Below are 20,469 nucleotides of genomic sequence, written 5' to 3' on the forward strand. Positions count from 1 at the left end.
TTTACTTTCACTTCTTTCAATCTGTTACTTTCATTATCATTTTATAGTCCTTTTACTGTTTTTGTTTATTTTTTGTTTTTTCTTAGAAATGTTTTGATACCATGTATTCCTGATGCATTTTACTAGGAATGTATTCTATGTTGCTCTGCTTAAATTGTCACTCTTGGGGATTAATCGAGTATTGTGAATTGAATTTACAATTGAATTGACTAAAACACACCTTACAACAAATCATATATTTACTCAAAACGTGATGGCAAAAGCCTGTTCAATATTAATCTTTGTAGGGAGAGATACACAGTTTACCGCTGAGGAGCATTGAGATGATCACCTTCTATTGATCTCTAGCGCTTCTTAATTGTACAATTTGTCCACACCATATACAGTACTCACTGACTCACAACGTCATTGGACACACGATAAACAACCTTTATAGTGTCGGTGCTTTGATGTCCAAAAGTTTGAAATAGGTGGAAAAAGATCATAAAAAATCAAACAATAACACATTTTTCTGTGCGCTTCAAAGTCGCTCAGGACTTCTCAGTGCTTCTTCAAATGTGTAAAATATTTCCAGTGTATTAATATTTCTAACACCACAATTTAACATCCTATAAAAACTCTCAAATGGTCTGCGAGGTACCTTTCTTGTGAACCATCATATTACAGTTCTATTCCTTTGATCCTATCTGTTCCGGATCGTTTGGTCTTCTGCAACAGTCTCTTTTTATTGTTTAGAGACCACATATTTTATATGTATTCTAAAGGGTTAAAGGGTTCATGCGACGAATCAGAATAGTCCACCTTCGTTATCCGTAAGGCTACAACAAAAGATAAATCAATACTTAAATGTGTTCATATGCAATCTGAGATCATAAGCTGTTTTGTTGCACTCGGCGGAAGAAATTGGATTCACAAAAGAATTACAAGGATTATAACGTTTTAAAATCATGCTTTGTAAACGCAACGAGATAGTTATACCACTCAGCTACCATAAGAATATGTGATAAGATTACAGACGGGACTATTTAATTACACTAATAGCAAATGCTTTAATCTACAAATTCAAAGTATCACTACAATCTCTCTAAATTTGCTAATTTAGATTTGCTACTTTATAGGGCGATTTAAAAGATTTTTGCTTAAACTGCATAATGCCACCAATGTTTCTCTATTCAAATAAAGGCCAGAAAAAAATAATCAAATTGTGTTAAAGGCAGTTATGTCCATATATAATGATAGCTTTAAAAAATCTGCAAAATCAGCTTCGTACCATTGTTGAAATTTTCCGCAACTGTATAATTTACCGGTTAATGATTAAAAATTAAATAACGAAGCACAAAATATATTTAAACGTAAAGATTTTTAATTTTTGGATATTTGGATATGTGCTACTAACCTGCTGAAATGTAGAAAATTAAAAAAAATATTCAGTCGTTTTCAAATAATCTATCATGTGCAATTTACTTGCTTGTAAATATTGACTATTTATTACAAAAAGTACACTGTACGCTAAGAACCAGCTATATCAATCGTTTCACTTAAACATTCGTTATCATCTTCCGAAAAGAACATTCAAATTTTTTTCTAACTTGCTAAATCTTGTAGGATTCAGGTACCGAGTAGCTCAGACATGCTAATAAAACTTAACACAATTAAATCCATACAGCTACAGAGCTTTTTACTTTTTTATTTTTATTGAGAGTGTTTTTATCGAATTTCTGAAATCATAACTTCACAACATAGCCAAGACTTGGTAAAACAAAGTTAAAATCGAAAAACGCATTCGCCTCAGGATTTGGAACCAAAAAAACACATTCCTTTGTGAGGTACATATCCTGCGTTGAAAATCGGTTTTCATATAATGTATCATACCTGCTTTTTTCACGAAAAGAAACTGGAATTTCTTACATGTCAGAAAGCAGCTTTTGAAGATCACTGGGTTGATTAAGATTTCTCAGGTGTTTTATATTTTTTGCAAAACACTCTTTAAGAAAGCTGCATGACAGAAAATCAAAGAATCAAAAGAAATATATTGATTAGACGTCTTAAGTGGTTTTAACAATAACATAATAATAACAATAAACGTCACATGCAAGTAAGCTACAGGGTCGACCTATTTAATAAATCAATTGATCCTTTTGATTGCCTCAATTAGCTACTACCAAACGAGCTGATGAACCGAAAGGCCTTTCCTCGTTTTCCTCTTGCGGTGTAACGTTATAATTACATTCCTAAAACAAGCTAATTCATGAAACGAAGAGGACACTAGAAACAGCAACATAGTCATTTAAAGAAATGTTTTAAACATCAATACGTAGAACTTTGAACAACATTACACAGCAAAGAATCGCGACACATTTTAAACAAACAAATTACGAAGACAGTACAGGGCAGATTTGTTCTGTTTTTTTTCTCCATTTTTTTCAGACTATTACAGCTACCAGAACAGACACAATCACAGTATTTACAGTGTTTGCCTTTACATACTGAAAAGACAGATTGAACTGGTTACAGGACATCTCCAAATTAAGACGAAAACAGAAATATTCATGTACGATGGCTTGTTTGAAAACTAAAACTAAAACTTAAAAAAAAGTTACATCAGAATCATTTGAAACCACCACCACCAACAAAATTATCTGACCAGAGGTGAAACTGACGTGTAAACAATGTTTACATGACAAAGAAAAAAACGATTCACAGGGGAATTAATCTACCCGTTTTAAAGTTTTCAGAAATCAATAGCAAGCCATTTAAAATGTAAAGAATTCCTTTAAAATACTTTGTACTTTTCATCTCAATGGATGTCAGTGGTGACACCTCCTACAGTGTCATCATACTTGGTTAAGACATTCTGGTGCAACACTCTTTACAATTACTAGCCAACATCCCTAAAAGATCTGATAGTACATTGCTGAGGCTCTGAGATCTGATGAGATATAGTTAGACAGGGTTAGTCAACTTTCTCAACCTTATTTATTGGATATTGTAAGTCTTTTCTCAAAATAAAACTTAATTAACAAGCTAATGTGTAGTACCTGGACAAATTAAGTAATTGAGGATCAATGTAACACTTATAGTAAAGTCTTGTGATGGCATGGAATCTACGTGTCATAGTTCACAATTTATTGATAGAAAATGTTTGGCTCAACAAAATAATTTTGCATAAAATCTACATGTCTGTGCAGATTGTGTATGTATTTTATGTTTTTTTATGTCTCCTCATCCATAATAATAAAAAATGTGCAAAAAATGTCTATTCAAAGCTCATTGTCAAGGTAAATTCAACATCACCTAAATTGTTTCTTGTTGATACAATTGTATTCAATTAGAATTTGATTAATTGGATAAAACAAGTTGGGCAGAGCCCGAGAAGTAAAGGTCAGTGGTTTAGGTTGTGACCACATGGGAGGCGACAACAATTCTCTAAGGAGGAGCAGGTTTGTTTTGTGCAATTAAGATGAACATTCTCAGGTAAAATGCCATCGCCTCAACCTACCATGAATATTGTTTATGTATAGAAACACTTTACTTTCAAGCAGAACACTCAACCTGTGGAGGACTGGGTCTACATTTCTGGAACATTATCTACTTCAGCATAGCAGTAAAGAAAAAATGGATGTTTTCAAAAATTAGGATTTCCTTTTTTTTTGACTACCTACAGCAAATTCCACAAACAAAAACTTAAAGAAGTCAGTCCAGATTACAGGTACAGGTTAAAATGTCTTGAGTTATGGAACGGTTTTATGAAAGGTTTTGTGTCCTTGCACAAAACATTGTTGCTTCTGAAGCTAATATGAAACAAAAAAACACATAGTTAGGTCTTCTGCAATCTTCCGACAAAACATGAACTGCACCAGATAAATTAACAAAAGAAAAAGATTCATTCAGGCTGTATTTTCTTTAGCTAACATACTGAATGAAGTATCTACAAACAGAACTGCACTCCATCCATCCTCTCCCACAATTCTGCAGTACACACACAAAGTACAGTACAGCAAAGTTAAAATAGTCTACCCATACTTCATGCTTCAGACCTTCAGATCTGACACCTAACAGATATGACAGATAAGGAGCAGTACAGTAAAAATCATGTATAAAATTACTTAAATGTGGTTTCTGAAATGAAATTAACTTCTGCTTCTCCCACTAGGTGTACAACATTTGTGAAAAAAAAGTTCCATTTGGTCTGTGGCCCCAGTTACTAGATATTATATATGTTGCATATCCTTTTAAGTGTCAGGGAAGATAATAGCAATAGAAGTGAATGTTCAAAAAATGTCTAAAATGCATTTCTTCAATGTCTAGTCTTCTAACACGTGTGTGACGCCAATCAGTATATGTTATAACTTTGTCAGCAAAAAAACATAATCTATAAGCAAATACAGGCACATCATAAATATGCACCTTGCCCATGAGTTTCCACTGAACATCCTCATTCTTTTCAAACTCATTGTTGACATCCAGCACCAGAACAGGGGTGTTCTTCAGGTGCTCAAAGTGCAGCCTGTGGAAACAGAGAATCAGTTGGATACACCTGTAGGTCACACAGGATAACGGCTTCTGCTAAACCAGTAAGAGATGGAGAAAGAGAATGGGCAAAAAAGGCAAAATAGAACAACTACCAGCCATATAGTGTGTAGTTTGCCCTTTCAGAAAAAGAGACATGTCATAAATCCAGTTTAGAAGATTGATTGTGTATGCCAGCCACTCTTGTGCTGTAAGAACACAACCACAAAGAAACATAACACTGATAGCATGTTATGTAGAAACACAAAATGTTAAACTCAAAAGGCAAAGGGTAGTTCTCTCACTCTACAATAGCCTATGATAGCCTATAATAATATTGTGCAACATATGCACACATGCGTTGAAAGAGTGATGAAGAGAGAGGTGTGGTCCTGAGGAAAAAAAACACCCTTCTCCTCTGGCATTGCCCGGTGACCCAAATGCTCTAGATACCTCTGGCAACATAGAAAAAATACAGCCACTGTCACAGCAATGTTGTTTATTGCGGGAATCTACAGTTGAATCTGTGGACTTGACCTTCCAGTCTGCTCTAGGAAAGAATTTTGGTGCATCAAGCTTTTTAAATGCTTGACTGATAATTATTTTAATGATCTGGACCAACTATCTTGTTCGGAACTGAATGAAAATTCAGGCATTTTATGATTTTTACTTTAAATGTGAAGTTCCATCTCTGCAATTCAAATTCCACAGGTACTTTTTGCATTCAAGTTTTGGTTAAAAATGCACACTGTTATTATTTGGTTACATTATTTGAAATGAATGTGATATCAATGCCAGGTTGTCTAAATAAAAATATTGCTACATAATAGAAATGCATAGTAAGCAAATCAAACTCCATTAGTCTGACATATACCATGCCTCTAATTCAACAAATAAATTTCAAATTAGAGGCTGCCTACTCCTGAACCACGTTTTCCAGGCAAGGAAAGAAAGTAAGAATCTTTAGTAAATGACCACGTTCATGTTTTTCCTAAAGACAGAGATAGTACTCATGGTTGGGATAATTGCTAATATGATTTCCATCTATAAAAAGTGTGACAGAAATTAACCAGGGTGATTTATATTGATTAGTCTAATTAGAGTTTGATTATAGTTTATGATAACAAATACACAGTAAGACCTAAACTATGTGATCATCTGTATGGAAATAATGTGTAAGGCGATAGTTAAGAAGAAAAGGTCTTGACTTAATGCTTAACTAACTTGACAGAGTTCTTTGAACTAACAAACAACAGAAATGGAAACATGTAGTGTGTTTGATGTGAGGCATTTGATCATGATCCCCATAAAAAAAATAATTCATGATTGAAAATTCAGGGATTTAATGATTACAATAGTTTAATAACCCCATATACATTAATTAATTTGTGTAATGTTATTACAAAAATGTATAACACAAATGTGAAGAAAAACTATGTAAGTTAATTCAATCCAATTTAAAAGTCTTTAATTAACAAAAAATGCTGAAATGGTGCCATAATTAATTGGGTTTAATACCCAATTACTGAACAAGTATCCATGGGATATACAGTATTCCAACCTTTACTGATTGAGAGCTTCAAACTTGCAAAGCTTTGTCTGACCAATAAAATATATGAAATATATCGCAAAATATATGTATATCTCTTATACAAAATATTCACAATTCTTCTAAGTACAGGTAATTATTATAACTACATATTCAAAAAATCTATATTTTATCACTAACATTTGATAAAGGTTTATTTAAACTATACACAAGAACAAAATAAAATACAAGAGCTTTTAGGATCCACCTTTGCCAGCATATTAATGAAAAGTCAGTAAACTCTCTGCTAAAAATATGTATTCAAAAACAATATTATTCTACAAATTCTTTAAAGTTAGCAAGGATAAACTTGAAGTAAAAATTGTAGTATTTTATAAAAATACAAGTCACACCATTTCAGTTCTATTCCTTCTGACTTGCTCCAAGCCAGACCAAGCCTTTGTGGCTTATTTGATGAATAAAGATAGGAAATGAGTCTTTTGGATCTGTGCTTCTGGTTTCTAAGTGAGCCTGAAGTAGGATTCAGCCCCTTTGAGATTCTGGAGCTGGTAAGGGGTTCTGCTCAGTGACAGCCACACTCCTCCACCATCATTTCCTCATGATGTCGCAGTACCAGCTCTCCATTCTCGTAATAGAGCATGGAAAGTGGGCCGAGTCTTGAGGGCACGCAGGATATACTTGGCACTTTGTCTGGATGGTACAGTTTCACCAGACTCTGCAGGGAGAAAAGAAGATACTTGTTACTACAAATCGAAATTGCCCTATCATATTAAACACACACCTTAGTGTAGAAGCATTGACACAGTACAGTACATAACACGTGTTGGTAGCAAACTTTGTGAAGGTGAATAAAGAACGTTGTTTAAAATCATTGCAGCACTGAAGGTGATAAATAGTGCATAAATGTGTTGAATGTGCAGAAGTATCTTAGTGATGTGAAACTACAAGGATAACATCATTTTTTTCTGATTGATATTTTTTAAGAATCCTATTGCAATGTTTAATAACACTGAAATCTATGGACAAGATATTGATTTAGAGAATTTCAAGTGAATACTTTGGATAACTCAGAGTGTTATGGATTTTTTTAGATTAAAGGAAATTAAATATGAAATATCTTAGACGAAAAGTTCCATTCATAACAGTATTACGTACCTGCATATATGCATGGTTGGTAGGATTAAATGTCTCGTCCACAGGACAGGGACACTCTCCCTCGCACCTGAAGGCATTGTACCGTTTCGGGTGCACGATCCACTGGTTCCAGCCAATCTGGTCAAAGTCTACCCACATGTCCACCTTCCTGCAAAGTGGACTCTGGGGGCTTTCAGGTATGGGAGCGGTGCCCCCAACTTTACCGGCCAACTTCACTCTCTCCTGCTCATTCCTGTTCCTCTTCTGTCGCCGACCTGACTGGTCCCCAGCTTTGTCCAGGGTGATATATTTGGAGTGCTCCACAGTGTGGATAAGGGTTGGCATGCCTGTTTCTTCCCTGGAGTGGTTGTGTTTGGAGAAGACCACCATCATGACTCGGTCCACAGTCTTATGGTAGACTTTCCTCTCGCTGCTGCTCTCAGTGCTTTTGGCATGGTGCTTGTGCTGCTGCCCCTGCTCCAGCCTCTCCTTGTGTTCCTCTTCTGGCACTTCGTGGAGGGGATCCCCTATGACTGCTGCTTCCTCTCCGTTCACAAAACTCTCCCCCTGGTGGAGCCAGTACTTGAGCAGGGCTGTGACGTTGAAGATTTTCCAGGATGACTTAGTGTCAGCTGGAGAGGCACTGAAGCTGCCCAGGAACAAGCGGTCCTGGCACGGCTGGCTATCTGACTCCTCGGCACACTCCTGCTCCCTGGAGTGAAAGATCTCCACCGTCACTCTTTTGGATGCAGAGAAAGAAGGCAGTCTGAAGCGGAGCTCAGACAGCTGGACATCGTCATCAGCAGAGATGGAAGACATGTCAAAAGTGACACTCCATTTATCCCCACTCTGATGGCAGCCTGTAAAACAAAAACAGGAGAAATCACATATCAGAACAAGTGCACAATTTAAAAGAAACTTAGACGTTTGATTACTTCTCACTTAAATACTTAAATATTTTATGTTTTTGAAAGACAAATCACGATGGAAACTTGGTTATACATAGTAAATTTAAATTAAGATTATTAAGTCATCGTTAAATTTTTAAGACTCCAGATATACGTTCTGCTAAAAGTAAATGAGGCGAGCAAGCGAGGAGGATTAAGCTAAATGCTACAGTATCACTTGAGCGTTCCCAGCAGATGCGCTTGAGAAAACATTGCGCGCACTACTAACAGACTAAACGTGGCAAATGTCAAAACAAGGCAGAATGTATATTGAATTCCTGTGCAGTCACATTTGTAACAGACGTCTGGGGCAATACAGACACTCACACAAAACTTTAAAGTCAAATAAAAACTCTAACACTGTAGTTTGTAAAGGAGAAGATCTGAAAAGGATGGATAGATAACCACTCCTTTGACTGAGGAACCTTGCTTTTTCGAGCTCGTCGGCTATATAGCAAAGTTAAATGAGACGATGATGATGAATTTAAATAGGCATCTCGAATACATTAAAAGCAAACCTAAAGCCTAATTTATGTACATAAATCATAGACATTTGTTCCCGTAAATTCTCAGTATTTAACCAAAGACTACTACTTTTGACATAATTTAAACAAGAGTATTAATTTATTATAAAACGACTTACTTTTTGCCACCAGGCTCAGTACCGAATTGGATTCCTTTAGAACGGGGTTGTCCTCGGCTTGACCCGCTGCTGCCGCTGCTGCTCCGACCCCGCCAGCGGATTTGACGGAGCGGTAGAGGTGCATCATGTACCTCGGATACCTGCTCTTGTGTTGAGACCCCCTGTATCGCAAAGCGGGGGCAACCGTAGCATTGGAGACAGAGCTATTGCCATCTAAGGTGGGATGTACCTCAACACCATACATGTCCCCGTCTTCCATTGTGTCCGTTACCGGAACAGGGTCCGTAGTGACGATTCCTGTCCAAAACACACCAAGTCCGCCGAGGAAGAACAGGAAAATGTGATGTTCCATATTCTGGGTTTTGTAGTTGTGCTTGTAGAGTTGCCTGGGAAAGAGAGCAGCTTGCTTCTTGTCCCTTGCTTGTCTTCAGCTCAAGTGAACGTGTGGGTAGGCTTGGCTATAAGACCATTTATAGCAGACAGTTGGTCTTTGATGAACCTCCCCATCAACAGTTCTTTGACGTTCCTGGACGGGTATTCCTTTTGAATCAGAACATCAAACCTGGCAAGTTCATAGTCTTAGGAGGCAGTCCTCTTTTCTTATTCATAAGCCAGAATATCTTGATCATTTGCAATAACGACACATTTATCAAATATATGATAAAAGTATGGTTATAGGCTAAAGGCTTATGAATATAATGAGAGCTGTCCATGGATGCACGTGAATTTGTTTTTCAACTGATTAAAAATTAAATTCAGTTTTTATAAGTTGAAAAATGTGCATGTAAGTTGATTATGAACACACAATTTCAGATCCATTATTTATGATCACATTTAATAATATTGTTTTACAAAACTTTTATCACAGCTAATAAAAGTGGGAAATACACTAAACAACACAAAAAACACGCAACTTGCTATCGTTCATTAACGTCACTTAAATAACGTTAGTCGATTAGTTTTTTTTCTAGAAAATAGAGAAACCTTTAATATGTATCAGTGGACTTAATCAAGTAATAATTTAGAGCTCGATAAACGAATTATTTGATGTTTTTTTCATTTATTACACTATGCCACTTTCATAATCAAATTTTTTGGAACTTATGCTGCTTTTTTCATTTTTATTTTGCTGCACTGTCTTTGTATCGGAGCATACATGCAATTAAACATTTCATTGCAGTTGTGCATATGACAAATAAGCAGAAAAGATCTTGCTGCTTAAATGCACCCACCCCCTTTGGGGATTAATAACGTATTTTGAATTCAATTGAATTTAATTTAATTTACGATTTACGACAATAAATGTGCCTTACAACAAATCACACATCTCTCTGCCACAAACTTCGATTTTCTTTCTCAAAAATGAGAAAACAAACCGAGCCTTTAGTCTGTTCACTGTAGGGCGAGATGCACGGGTAGTTTACCGATGAAGAGCATTAAGGTGATCACTTTCTATTGATCCCTAACGTGTCTTTATTGTACACATTGTCCACACCATATACTTACTGACTCACAACGTCATTGGACGCACAATAAAGAGACTTTACAGTGTCGGTGCTTTGATGTGCTTTGAGGTATCAAACAGCTAGAAAAAGATCACACAGGTCAAACAATAACAAATCGTCCTACGCGTTTCAAACTCGCTCAGAACTCGGGTGCTTCTTCAAACCGTAAAATATTTCTATCACCTGAAAAGCTCTAACACTACGATTTTAAACACTATAAAAAATCTCAACTCGGCTGCGAGGTAACGTTCTTGTGAAACACCATTTTACAATTCTATTCATTCGACTTGTCTTTTGCAAGTCTCTTTACTGTTTAGAGACCAAGGCAGTACCACATATTTAATATGAATTCCAAAAGTGTTTAAAGGCTCATTTGAGGAATCAAAAAAGACTATCTTCATTATTTGTTAAGATACAATGAAATATTAATCATGTGCTCATGCAATCTGGGGTGATTAGCAGTGGTGTTGCTCTCACCGAAAGAAAATGGATTCACAAAAAACAACACAGGATTACAGTTTAAAATCGTGTTTTGCAAAATCAAGGAGATAGTGATACCACACAGTTACCGTAAGAATATGTGATAAGATTACAGACCAGATTAAGTACACCAATAGAAAATGCTTTGCATTGCAAATTCAAAGTATCAAGTGACCGCTCTAAATTTGCTAATTAGCTACTTCTTTAAGGATCGACAGAGCGATTTAAAAGCTTTGTTCCTAAACTGCTCAATCCCACCAGAAAAAAATAACTGCAAACTCAGCTTCGTAAAATCGTTGAAAATTTCCGCAACTGTAGAATTGAGTGGTTAATGATTAAAAACTTAATAACGTAGCACAAAATAAATTTAGGCATACGAATTGTTACATTTTTGGCTATTCTCAATTTCTTGCTCCCACCCTAACTAAAATGAAGAAAATAAATAAAAAATATTCCGAAGTTAAAAACTTATTTTTTTTTCAGTTTCAGATTTTATCATGAACAGTTTACTCGCTTGTAAATGCTGTCTAATTGTCACAAAAAAATACAAAATAAGCTCAACAAAAATCAAATTACTCCACGAAACAGTAATTTCGTTTAATTAAAACATTCTTTATTATCTTCTGAGAAAAAACTAATTCCGAACTTTTTTTTAACTGAGTTAATGTAGTATGATTCATGTATGGTGTAGCTCAGATGTGTAAATAAAATTAAAAGAGCTTTTTACTTTTTTAATTTGTTGCAAGTATTTTATCGAATGTCTGAAATCATAACTTCACAACAAGGTAGACCTTGGTAAAACAAAGTAAAAAAAATCAGAAAACGCAGGTTTTAGAACAAAAAACATCATTATATTCTCTTTGTATGGCACCTATCCCAGATTAGTTTTTATGTTTTAAATCTACGTTTCACGAAAAGAAACAGGATTTTCTTGTCTCAGGAAGAAGCTTTTGAAGATCACCAGCTTTTGAACATCAGTGGGGTGATTAAGATTTCTCAGATGTTTCACTTTTTTATACACACCAATTAATAAAACTATATGACGGAAATGAAAGCTTAAAAAGAACTGCTTTCTTTAGACGAGACAAGCATTAACAACATGTTAACGTCTATTGTAAGTAAGCTACAGGCTCGACCCACTAAATAAATGTATCAATTGATCCTTTCGAATGCATTGATTAGCTAGTACCAGACAAGGTTATGAACCGAAAAGCCTCATCTTGTTTGTGACCCTTTTGTTCTAATGAAAAGCATTTAACGCCCTCTTGTGGTGTAACCTTTTAACTACCCCTTTAAAGCAATGTAAATCATTAAATCAAGAGGACACCAGAAACAACATACGCATTGAAACAAAAAACTTTAAACATAACATCGCAGAAAACATCAACATTAACAAAGGAGCAGATAAAACAAATTATGAGACCTTGTAAACGAACACATTACGAAGTCAGCATAGGGCACATTTGTTCTCTATTTTTCATTCCACGCTGGGCTCATAATTACATGAGTGGAATCTACATTATCATTAGTTTAGATTATCGATGTTGGCAAGCCTCTATGAAAAACTAAGACAAGTTAAAAACTTTATTTTCTTTATTGAGTTTCTGTAAGAACATATCTGTGTAGTTATAAAAAGTAAGCGTACTGTAATTTTGAGTTCCTATTCTTCAAAAACAAGAGTGTTTTTGGTTCAGAAAACATACACATCGAACCCATGACACAAAGAGAAGCTGTACGCCCAGACTTAAATATCACTCAGACACGTTTTTCCCATTCACTTTAACAATAATTCACAAAACAGGCTATTACAGCTGCCAGAACAGACACGTTCATAGTTTGTATAGTGTTTGCCTTTACACGCTGAGAATCCAGACTGTGGTAGCGATAGAACATCTCAAATTAAACAACAAAATAGAAATATGGATTGTTTCAAGAGTAAAGCTAAAGCTCTGACAAAGAACTTTGAAATGATCAGAATCATTTCAAAACACCACCATCATCAAAATGGGAAACAGACATCAAACACCACAGGTGAAATCGATGTGTCAAAATGTTCATAGGACATAGAAAAAAGATTCACAGGGGAAGTAATCTGCCTGTTTTTAAGTTCTCAGAAATCAACAGCGAACCTTTTTTTATATGTAAAGAAATTCTTTAATTTGTTTTGTTCTCGTCATCCCAATGGATCTCAGTGATGACAGCTCCTACAGTGTCATCAAACTGGGGTCTTGGTTTAGACATAGCACAACACTCCTTACAAATCAACTTTGTCAGCCTTATGTTTTGGGTATCAAGATAATACAAGGAATTCTTGGGGGTATCAAGACAATGAGCTGTAGAACCTCAGTAACTTAATGTAGGTAATTAAGAATCAATCTAACACTTACAGTAAGGTTCAATCTCTTGGGATGGCATAGAATCTAAGTGTGATAGTAGATAATTTCTTGATAGCAAATGTAAGCCACATAAAGTCTACATTTCTGTGTATTGCTTCCTCATCCTTAATATTTACAGGGAAATTGCTTCAAAACACTTTCAAAGCCCACAGTGAAGATCATTTCAACATCTCCTGCATCTATTCTTGTTGATAGAATTGGATTCAATTCAACTGGAATTTGAATTAATAGGTTACAACAAGTTGGCCAATAAGGAAGTGACAACATTTCCCTGACTAGTGGTAAGTTCATTTCTTGTCTAATTAAAATAAACATTTTCAGGTGAAATGTCATGGTGCCAACCTGTCCTAAATAGTATTTATATATGGAATACTTTACCTTCAAGTAGAATTGTCAGCCTATGGGGGACTGGTTCTACATTTCTGGAACATAACTACTGTTGCATGTTAGTAATGAAAAACAGGATGTTTTAAAAATGTCAGCTTTCCCCTTTTAATGACCTAAAGTGAATTCTACAGTAAATTCTATGAACTAAACCTTAAATAAGTTAGTCCAGATTACAGGCTACAGGCTAAAATGTCTTTTGGTCTGGAAAGGTTTAGAAAGGGTTGGAATATATTGGGATATTGTGAACTTAACATGCAACAAAAATCAGCTGCTCAAGTCTTCTACAATGTTGTGACAATTCAAGATAGAAGAATGTCACCACATAAACGAACAAAAAAAAAGATTCATTCAGGCAGCATTTTCTTTATTTCCTTTAGCTTACAATGACTGAGTGAAGTACCTACAGTACAAACACAGAACCACACTCTTCAGCTCCACCAATACTGCAGTACACACCAAACCTGATGCAGCTGGTCAGGTGAAAGGTGTGAGGTATCCAGTGGTCACCACTAACAGCATTGTCAAAATGCTGTACAGCAAAGTTAAAAAAGTCTATCCATACTTCATGCTTCAGATCTGACCACATCAGAAACAGTACAGTAGCAAATCCTGTATAAAATACTTTAAATCTTGGTCTGATGAGTCAACATAAGCAGACCCTACCTCTTCCTACATTTGTAAGCAAAAATTCCATTTGCTTTGTGGTCCCAGTAACTAGATATATATTGCATATTCTTTTAAATGTCACAATCTAGTCCATTGGTATGTTTTTTTTTTTCATTTTCACAGGCCATCGAAAAACTTCTTCACCTGCAGAACACAAAAGCAGAAGTGTGGGAAGATACTAGCAATACAAGTGAATTCTTAAAATATAAAAACATCTAAAATACATTTCACCTAGTCTCCCAAGATATTTTTGAGCCCCGTCAGTCAATTATAACTCTGTCAGCAAAAACACTTAATCTGTTTACCAGCAAATACAGGCACATCATAAATATGTACCTTGCCCATGAGTTTCCACTGAACGTCCTCATTCTTTTCAAACTCATTGTTCACATCCAGCACCAGAACAGGGGTGTTCTTCAGGTGCTCAAAGTGCAGCCTGTGGAAACAGAGAATCAGTTGGATACACCTGTAGGTCACACAGGATAATGGCTTCTGCTAAACCAATAAGAGATGGAGAAAAAGAATGGGCAGAAAAGGCAAAAGAGAACAACTACCAGCCATATAGTGCGTAGTTTGCCCTTTCAGAAAAAGAGACATGTCATAAATCCAGTTTAGAAGACTGACTGGATATGCCAGCCACTCTTGTGCTGTAAGAACACAACCACAAAGTGACTTTACATTCACAGCATTGAAAGAGATGGAGAGAGAGGCTCACGGTGTGGTTCTGTGAACGAGCCAGTTCTCATGCTGTTTGTGAAGTTTCTCCAGGTATTCCAGCTGGATGCCCTTCTCTTCTGGCCTGGCCCGGTGACCCAAGCGCTCCAGACACCTCTGGCAATACAGGAAAAAAGAACTGGCAGAGTAACACGGACTAGATGGGAAATCTATAGTAGAATTATTATGAAATGAATGTGATATTAATGCCAGGTAGCCTAAATAAAAATAACACTACATAAAAGAATTGCATAGTAAGAAAACTGAGCTCTGTGAACCAGAATTACATTTTATATCATTTTCCACTGATTTCCATACATCATGCCACTTATTCTGCAACTCTGACAGAGGCCATCTTCTCCTGAACCGGAGTTTCCAGGCATGAAGTAAGCAATGTTTAAGAAATGACCATGTTCACATTTTCCCGAAAGACAGGACTAGTAATCATGAATACGAGAATTGCTAATGTAGTGCCGACCCATAAAAGGGGTAATAAAACTGTACCAAGTACATCAAGAGAAATTAGTCACATGCTCGTTTTGGAAAACATTCACCAGAACTACACTATGAGATGACCTGTGTGGAAATAACTTCCTAGGGAATAGTTAAAATCGGAAAGGTGGACCTTACTTAACATTTAACTAACTTGTCTTTGAACAATCAACAACAGAAATGTATGATATGATGTATTTAGAGTTTCAGGAGGCTTTTGATCAAGATCAAAGTTAAATTCTCAAATTACATGCTGTAGGCATTTGGGAAAATGTGGGTTTGGATTGATACTGGTTAATAAATAGTAAAGTACAAGTAAGGTGCAGATGCTCTTCCTAAATTGTCAATGAGCCAGACTGACAGTATTTAGTCGGTTCAATATAGCACCAATTAGTAGGATTAACACACATGCTAGAAGCAGCAGATTAAAATAAAGAGAATTAGACAGAATTCAAGACTGGACAAACAGCTGGAAGATAAGATGAATATGAGATGTAGTATTCAATTGATGACAATGAAATTTAGAGGCAAGGCCTACGATTTTCCTCCAGTAAGTTTTATAGCTAGAGGTACTAAAACAATATGCTATTACATCTAGTGAAAATTTAAGAGACACATACAGTTTTTATGCAGATTATATCTTATTTTAAAATTTGTTTTTAAGTCTACAATTTATAACTACTTGTTCCAAGTCTATTTCACACACAGGCCTACCTGGTAGTTCTATGAATCTGCCTTATATGACATGTCCAGAAATAAATGATAAATGTGTGCTCACATTTTAATGTTAGGACACAGACACAATAGGGTTCCTATTGCCTGACAAGTTATTAAAAACATTTATTTTCTCTTTTGTGATGGCATGTGGCTTTGCCAGGTACAGTAAAGCATATACATTTTCCTGACACAGAGTCAGTTATGATTTGTGTTCCATTATCTTGTGCTGTAAGTCAAATAAGAATTCATGAAATAATTTGCAAAGTTGTTCCATTTTATTTTGCAGTGTCCCAAGGTCATTTGTTTCCCCAATCTTAATTTCAGGATGCTGTTTCTAGATTATTAATTGATGTTTCTGCTCATAAAGGTTAAAGTTATTTTGGAAGCTGCAAAATGTAGTAGTACACTCCAGTGCCTTGGTGAAATTGCTGAATTTCTATGAAAAAGGCCTTATATTTTAGAGACAGTCAATCATTATTGACTAATGTACAAATGTCTATGAATAGCAAATATATATTTCCATATAAGCTTTAACAAAATGTTTTGTTCAGCAGAATCACATTTAATCAGATACAAAAACAGGTGGATGCTGCACATTGGTGGTGGAGGGGATTCCCATTATGTGTAAAGCACTTTGAGTGGAGTGTTCAGAAAAGTGCTATATAAGTGTAAGGAATGATTCTTATTCTTATTATTGAAACAAAAGACTATCACTATGCAAATACCTCACTTGGCTATGGTATAAAATCATTAGAACTCGCTTAGAGGAAAACAGCATTTATTTTGTTGCGTGAACAACCTACAGTGGCTCAATCCATTAAAAGGCAAGACGAAAATAAAACCTGAAATCAAGAGTACATGCTGGTGAGGCCGAGTGTGGCAGTACCTCTGGGTTTGCTCTCAGGTAGACGATGCCTTCTAGTTGAATTCTTCGGCCAAACTGCTGCACCAGAAATGTATGCCAGTCCTGATAGATAGCCCACTCAGTTTCATTGATGTAGCCCAACTCAAATAAGGTCAGCGCAAAGACATACCTCAACACAGAGAGATAATCATACTATCAGAGAGTATCATGTGCATATACAGTAGCTCACAGTTAAACTGCACTCCTACTCCACTTGTATTACAGTTTTCCCTGTGATCCTCCTTGCTCAGGCAGTACCTGTCGCTGTAGACAGACCTCTCAAAGATCTGTATGGGCTTCTCCAACTGCAGCAGCTGGAGAGGGGGGGGCTCCAGGTGGGACTTGATGCGACTCATGCAGGAGTACGTCTGAAAGGTATAGGACCAGCGCCGAGGCTCCTCATACATCATCTGCAGCAGGTTACTGGCAGTCTGCTGGGAGGCTGACACACCCTGATGGCAGAAAGAGATTCAGACAGTGGCACCCTTCATTGTACAGTCCTGAGCGGAAATCCTCAGCTCTCTTCCAAGGCTTCCAGTTTCCACCAATTTTAAACATAACTGAAATATTTACAGTAGAACTTCCATTAACCATGCTAACGGGGTCCAATGGCTATGCACCCACATAACTTTAATTTTCTGAAAATACTATTTACACAAGTGCAGCACTAATTATGTTCATATAGATACACCTCAATATAATTAATCAAACTGCAGAGTTTTAATAAAATTCATTGACTGAAAAAAACAATTGTTTATGCCATTTAATATTGCTTTATACTGATTACTCCTGAGTACAGTATACAGTATTTGTCCAAATTAACTAATTTAACACCTATTACAAATGTTAGGAATTGATGATAAGACTACAGAACTCGGGGTACTCTGATCTAGTGACTCACATTTGACTGAATAGCCCACATTGGTGTACAAATTGCACACAACTATAACCAGGACTTCGATATCTACAGAAATAGTCTTTCAAATTATTCTAATTGGAACTGGGTAAAATACAGATTTTTTTTTCAGGTAGGTTACAATCTGGGTAGAAACTGTATTTGCACTACTTATGAATAAAGAATAGACTGGAAGAAAAATGTTATCTTCTGAAACAAATTAGTCATACTATTTCACAGAAGAAAGACAATCAGCACTGATGTAATACCACATCCCTGTGCGGATTTCCTCACAGCAAGGTGTCTGTTTTTAAATGTTTTGCCTTTCAACATACGATTGTGCACAGCCTTCAGAATGTGAAAATCAGAAATAGATCAACATGATCCTTCCTTACTCTGTTGTTGTCTCTTACCTCAGATGGTCCAGGTGTCTGGATGTTCTGCCACTTGCTGAGGGGCTCTGCTATGACCTCCCACTGCCTCTCTGTCTTCTGTAACAGCCGAGCAAAGGTAGACTTCCCCACAGCTGTAGCCATACCAGACAGAACACATTTGCAGGTCAGTGCAGTACTTCAAGTGTTTGTTACAAGGAGAAACAATAAACTAAAACAAATTCTTCTATTTCAGTTTTTATGTAGAAAGTGCAGGGCATACCTAGACTGCTGTCTCAGTGAAGCATGAACTCCTAGAATTCTACAGATCGTTATACAAATATATATAACATTGATATACATTGCTTTTCATCATCTAGGCATCTGTAACAGATGAAACTGCTGCGCTGTTAGAAGTCCTTAGCACTTCTATACATAATACACTTCCATACCGATAATTCCATACATACAATTAAAACGTATAACTGGAAAACTATTACGTAAAAATAATAATTCCCTCTAAAACCTTTCAAATATGTCAGTGTTTGCAAGAAAAAGTCCAACACAAACACAATTTTCCTAATGACGCTGAAACGTCACAAAGCAAGGAAACGTATCTTACTCTAGAATAGGCTAACACAAAAGTCGATCACATTGTTTATAATATAATAATATAATATACGGTATTTAATTCATAATAATGAAATTACCAATATTTCCTTCAATTGATATCCTTTTAATCTGAGACCATGCGTTCGGTTGCTCCACGAGGCTTGTGCCCAGGTTACATCTGTGCAAACGTGAAGTCGTACGGGCACGTTTAACAGATGGATGGTACATTGCCTGGTACGGCGTTTCAACGACACCGAGTGCTTTGCCCCCTCTTGAAAAACTGAAAAAGCGACAGTATATCTTACTGGATAAATTCAGTGATATAAACACACACTCACGACGAATCTGTACTCTCATTTTTTTTCTAAAAAAGGCGAATAATGCCTTACTTTTTATAATATTACAATATAATAAGAGTCATCGAGAAAATCTTAACATTCAGACAGTTTTAAAATGAACTCCTGCATAAAATCCAACCCACGTTTATGAAAACGTTACATCACCGGGATTCAGGCTACTATCACCGGGACACCACAATATATGAAAAAAACACGAGATACTGAACTGTCACCGGATGTTTTTACCATTACTTCCGAGTGCCCTCTGCTGCGTAGCACGAGTAATTAAAGTAGCTAGAAGCTAGCGATTTCAAGCAGCGCGAATGACCCAGGTTCTCGGCGATATACGTTATCGTTAAGCAATAAACCCAATTGTTTAAAATTCTTTAAAGTTGCTTAAATAAGACAGAAAGAAGAAAACGTTTCACTGAAATTGAATAGCGTTAAAAACTATTCTGTGTCATTCTTATGCATTGGTACTGAGTGCTGAGTGTTACTTAGCGGTGATGGTCACATATTAATTCATAATTAGCGTACGCTTTCACGAAAAAAATGTATTCTATCACGTTTTTTCCCTTATAACAGTTCTATCATTGATGTTCAGTCGGAATGAAGATACCCCCGTAGAAATAAATACTTCATAAGCTTTACCAGTACCGTCTTTGCGGAAGAGAAGCTAATCATAATCCGTTGAGGTTTTTCGACAACTAGTGAAATTGGGAGTTATATTAGGGGGTCTTTCTTTCCTTAAGTAGAAAACACTTTCATACAGTGTATTGTCTTTCTACCTAGCTAATTTCCGCAGTCTCTGGCTTTTCTTAACAATCTGATTGCTGTTTCTACGCCTGTCTCCGAAAATATTTTATGCCCCAGGTTTCTGTGCAGTTTTGTTAACACTACTTTGTCGGAATTGCTTAGTTTCTAATGATGTAAAACTGGTAATAAAATATGCAGTTTTATGTACGTTTCTTCTTGCTTTCAAAATGTTACTTTATATTATACTTTAGAGATAAAATTCTTCAGACAAACATGTTGATATGCTTTAATGCCAATAAAATAGTGAACATTGTAATCCTGATGTTGAGATGTTCAGAAACTGATGGCCAGATTTACGTTAAGAAACCGTAACAGTTTTCATACTCGGTCGCTCCTGCTCTATTTCAGTGTTACTTCACATTGAAGAAACGACCAATCATACAGTTAATGATAT

At 36.1% G+C, this 20,469-nt stretch overlaps 2 protein-coding genes across 3 annotated transcripts; both read right to left on the bottom strand.

Moving 5' to 3' along the window:
• Nucleotides 1–6,620: 6,620 nt before the first annotated feature.
• On the bottom strand, nt 6,621–9,134 carry LOC148839366 (nodal homolog 2-A-like). The gene is made up of 3 exons (XM_088908673.1): nt 8,783–9,134; nt 7,214–8,052; nt 6,621–6,773 (listed from the first exon to the last, which is right to left on the bottom strand). The coding sequence occupies exons 1-3, from the start codon at nt 9,132–9,134 to the stop codon at nt 6,621–6,623; spliced, it is 1,344 nt and encodes a 447-aa protein (XP_088764799.1).
• A 4,759-nt stretch (nt 9,135–13,893) lies between these two features.
• Nucleotides 13,894–19,483, bottom strand: LOC148839367 (deoxyguanosine kinase, mitochondrial-like). 2 transcript variants are annotated; one of them, XM_088909482.1, is made up of 8 exons: nt 19,403–19,483; nt 19,020–19,201; nt 18,352–18,464; nt 17,302–17,495; nt 17,026–17,173; nt 14,932–15,047; nt 14,553–14,652; nt 13,894–14,360 (listed from the first exon to the last, which is right to left on the bottom strand). In XM_088909482.1, exons 2-8 carry the CDS (start codon nt 19,147–19,149, stop codon nt 14,334–14,336), a joined length of 828 nt encoding a protein of 275 aa, XP_088765608.1. In that variant the 5' UTR covers nt 19,150–19,201; nt 19,403–19,483; the 3' UTR covers nt 13,894–14,333. The 2 variants fall into 2 exon arrangements, with proteins under 2 accessions (XP_088765608.1, XP_088765606.1); XM_088909480.1 differs by lacking the exon at nt 19,403–19,483 and having other exon boundaries at nt 19,020–19,373.
• Between the last annotated feature and the right edge of the window lie 986 nt (nt 19,484–20,469).

This window comes from Atractosteus spatula, chromosome 2, assembly GCF_055471065.1.
Source record: "Atractosteus spatula isolate fAtrSpa1 chromosome 2, fAtrSpa1.hap1, whole genome shotgun sequence".
NCBI lineage: Eukaryota > Metazoa > Chordata > Actinopteri > Semionotiformes > Lepisosteidae > Atractosteus > Atractosteus spatula.

Bases quoted from the DNA above. Each gene is read 5' to 3' on its own strand.
- LOC148839366 (XM_088908673.1), bottom strand. From the start codon at position 9,134: ATGGAACATCACATTTTCCTGTTCTTCCTCGGCGGACTTGGTGTGTTT. The intron at 8,053-8,782 runs GTAAGTCGTTTT...TTTGTTTTACAG, and splicing joins ACTGAGCCTGGTGGCAAAAA to GCTGCCATCAGAGTGGGGAT. The intron at 6,774-7,213 runs GTACGTAATACT...TTCTCCCTGCAG, and splicing joins CCAACCATGCATATATGCAG to AGTCTGGTGAAACTGTACCA.
- LOC148839367 (XM_088909480.1), bottom strand. From the start codon at position 19,278: ATGAGAGTACAGATTCGTCGTGAGTGTGTGTTTATATCACTGAATTTA. The intron at 17,496-18,351 runs GTAAGAGACAAC...TTCTGCCATCAG, and splicing joins AGACACCTGGACCATCTGAG to GGTGTGTCAGCCTCCCAGCA. The intron at 17,174-17,301 runs GTACTGCCTGAG...CTCTGTGTTGAG, and splicing joins AGGTCTGTCTACAGCGACAG to GTATGTCTTTGCGCTGACCT.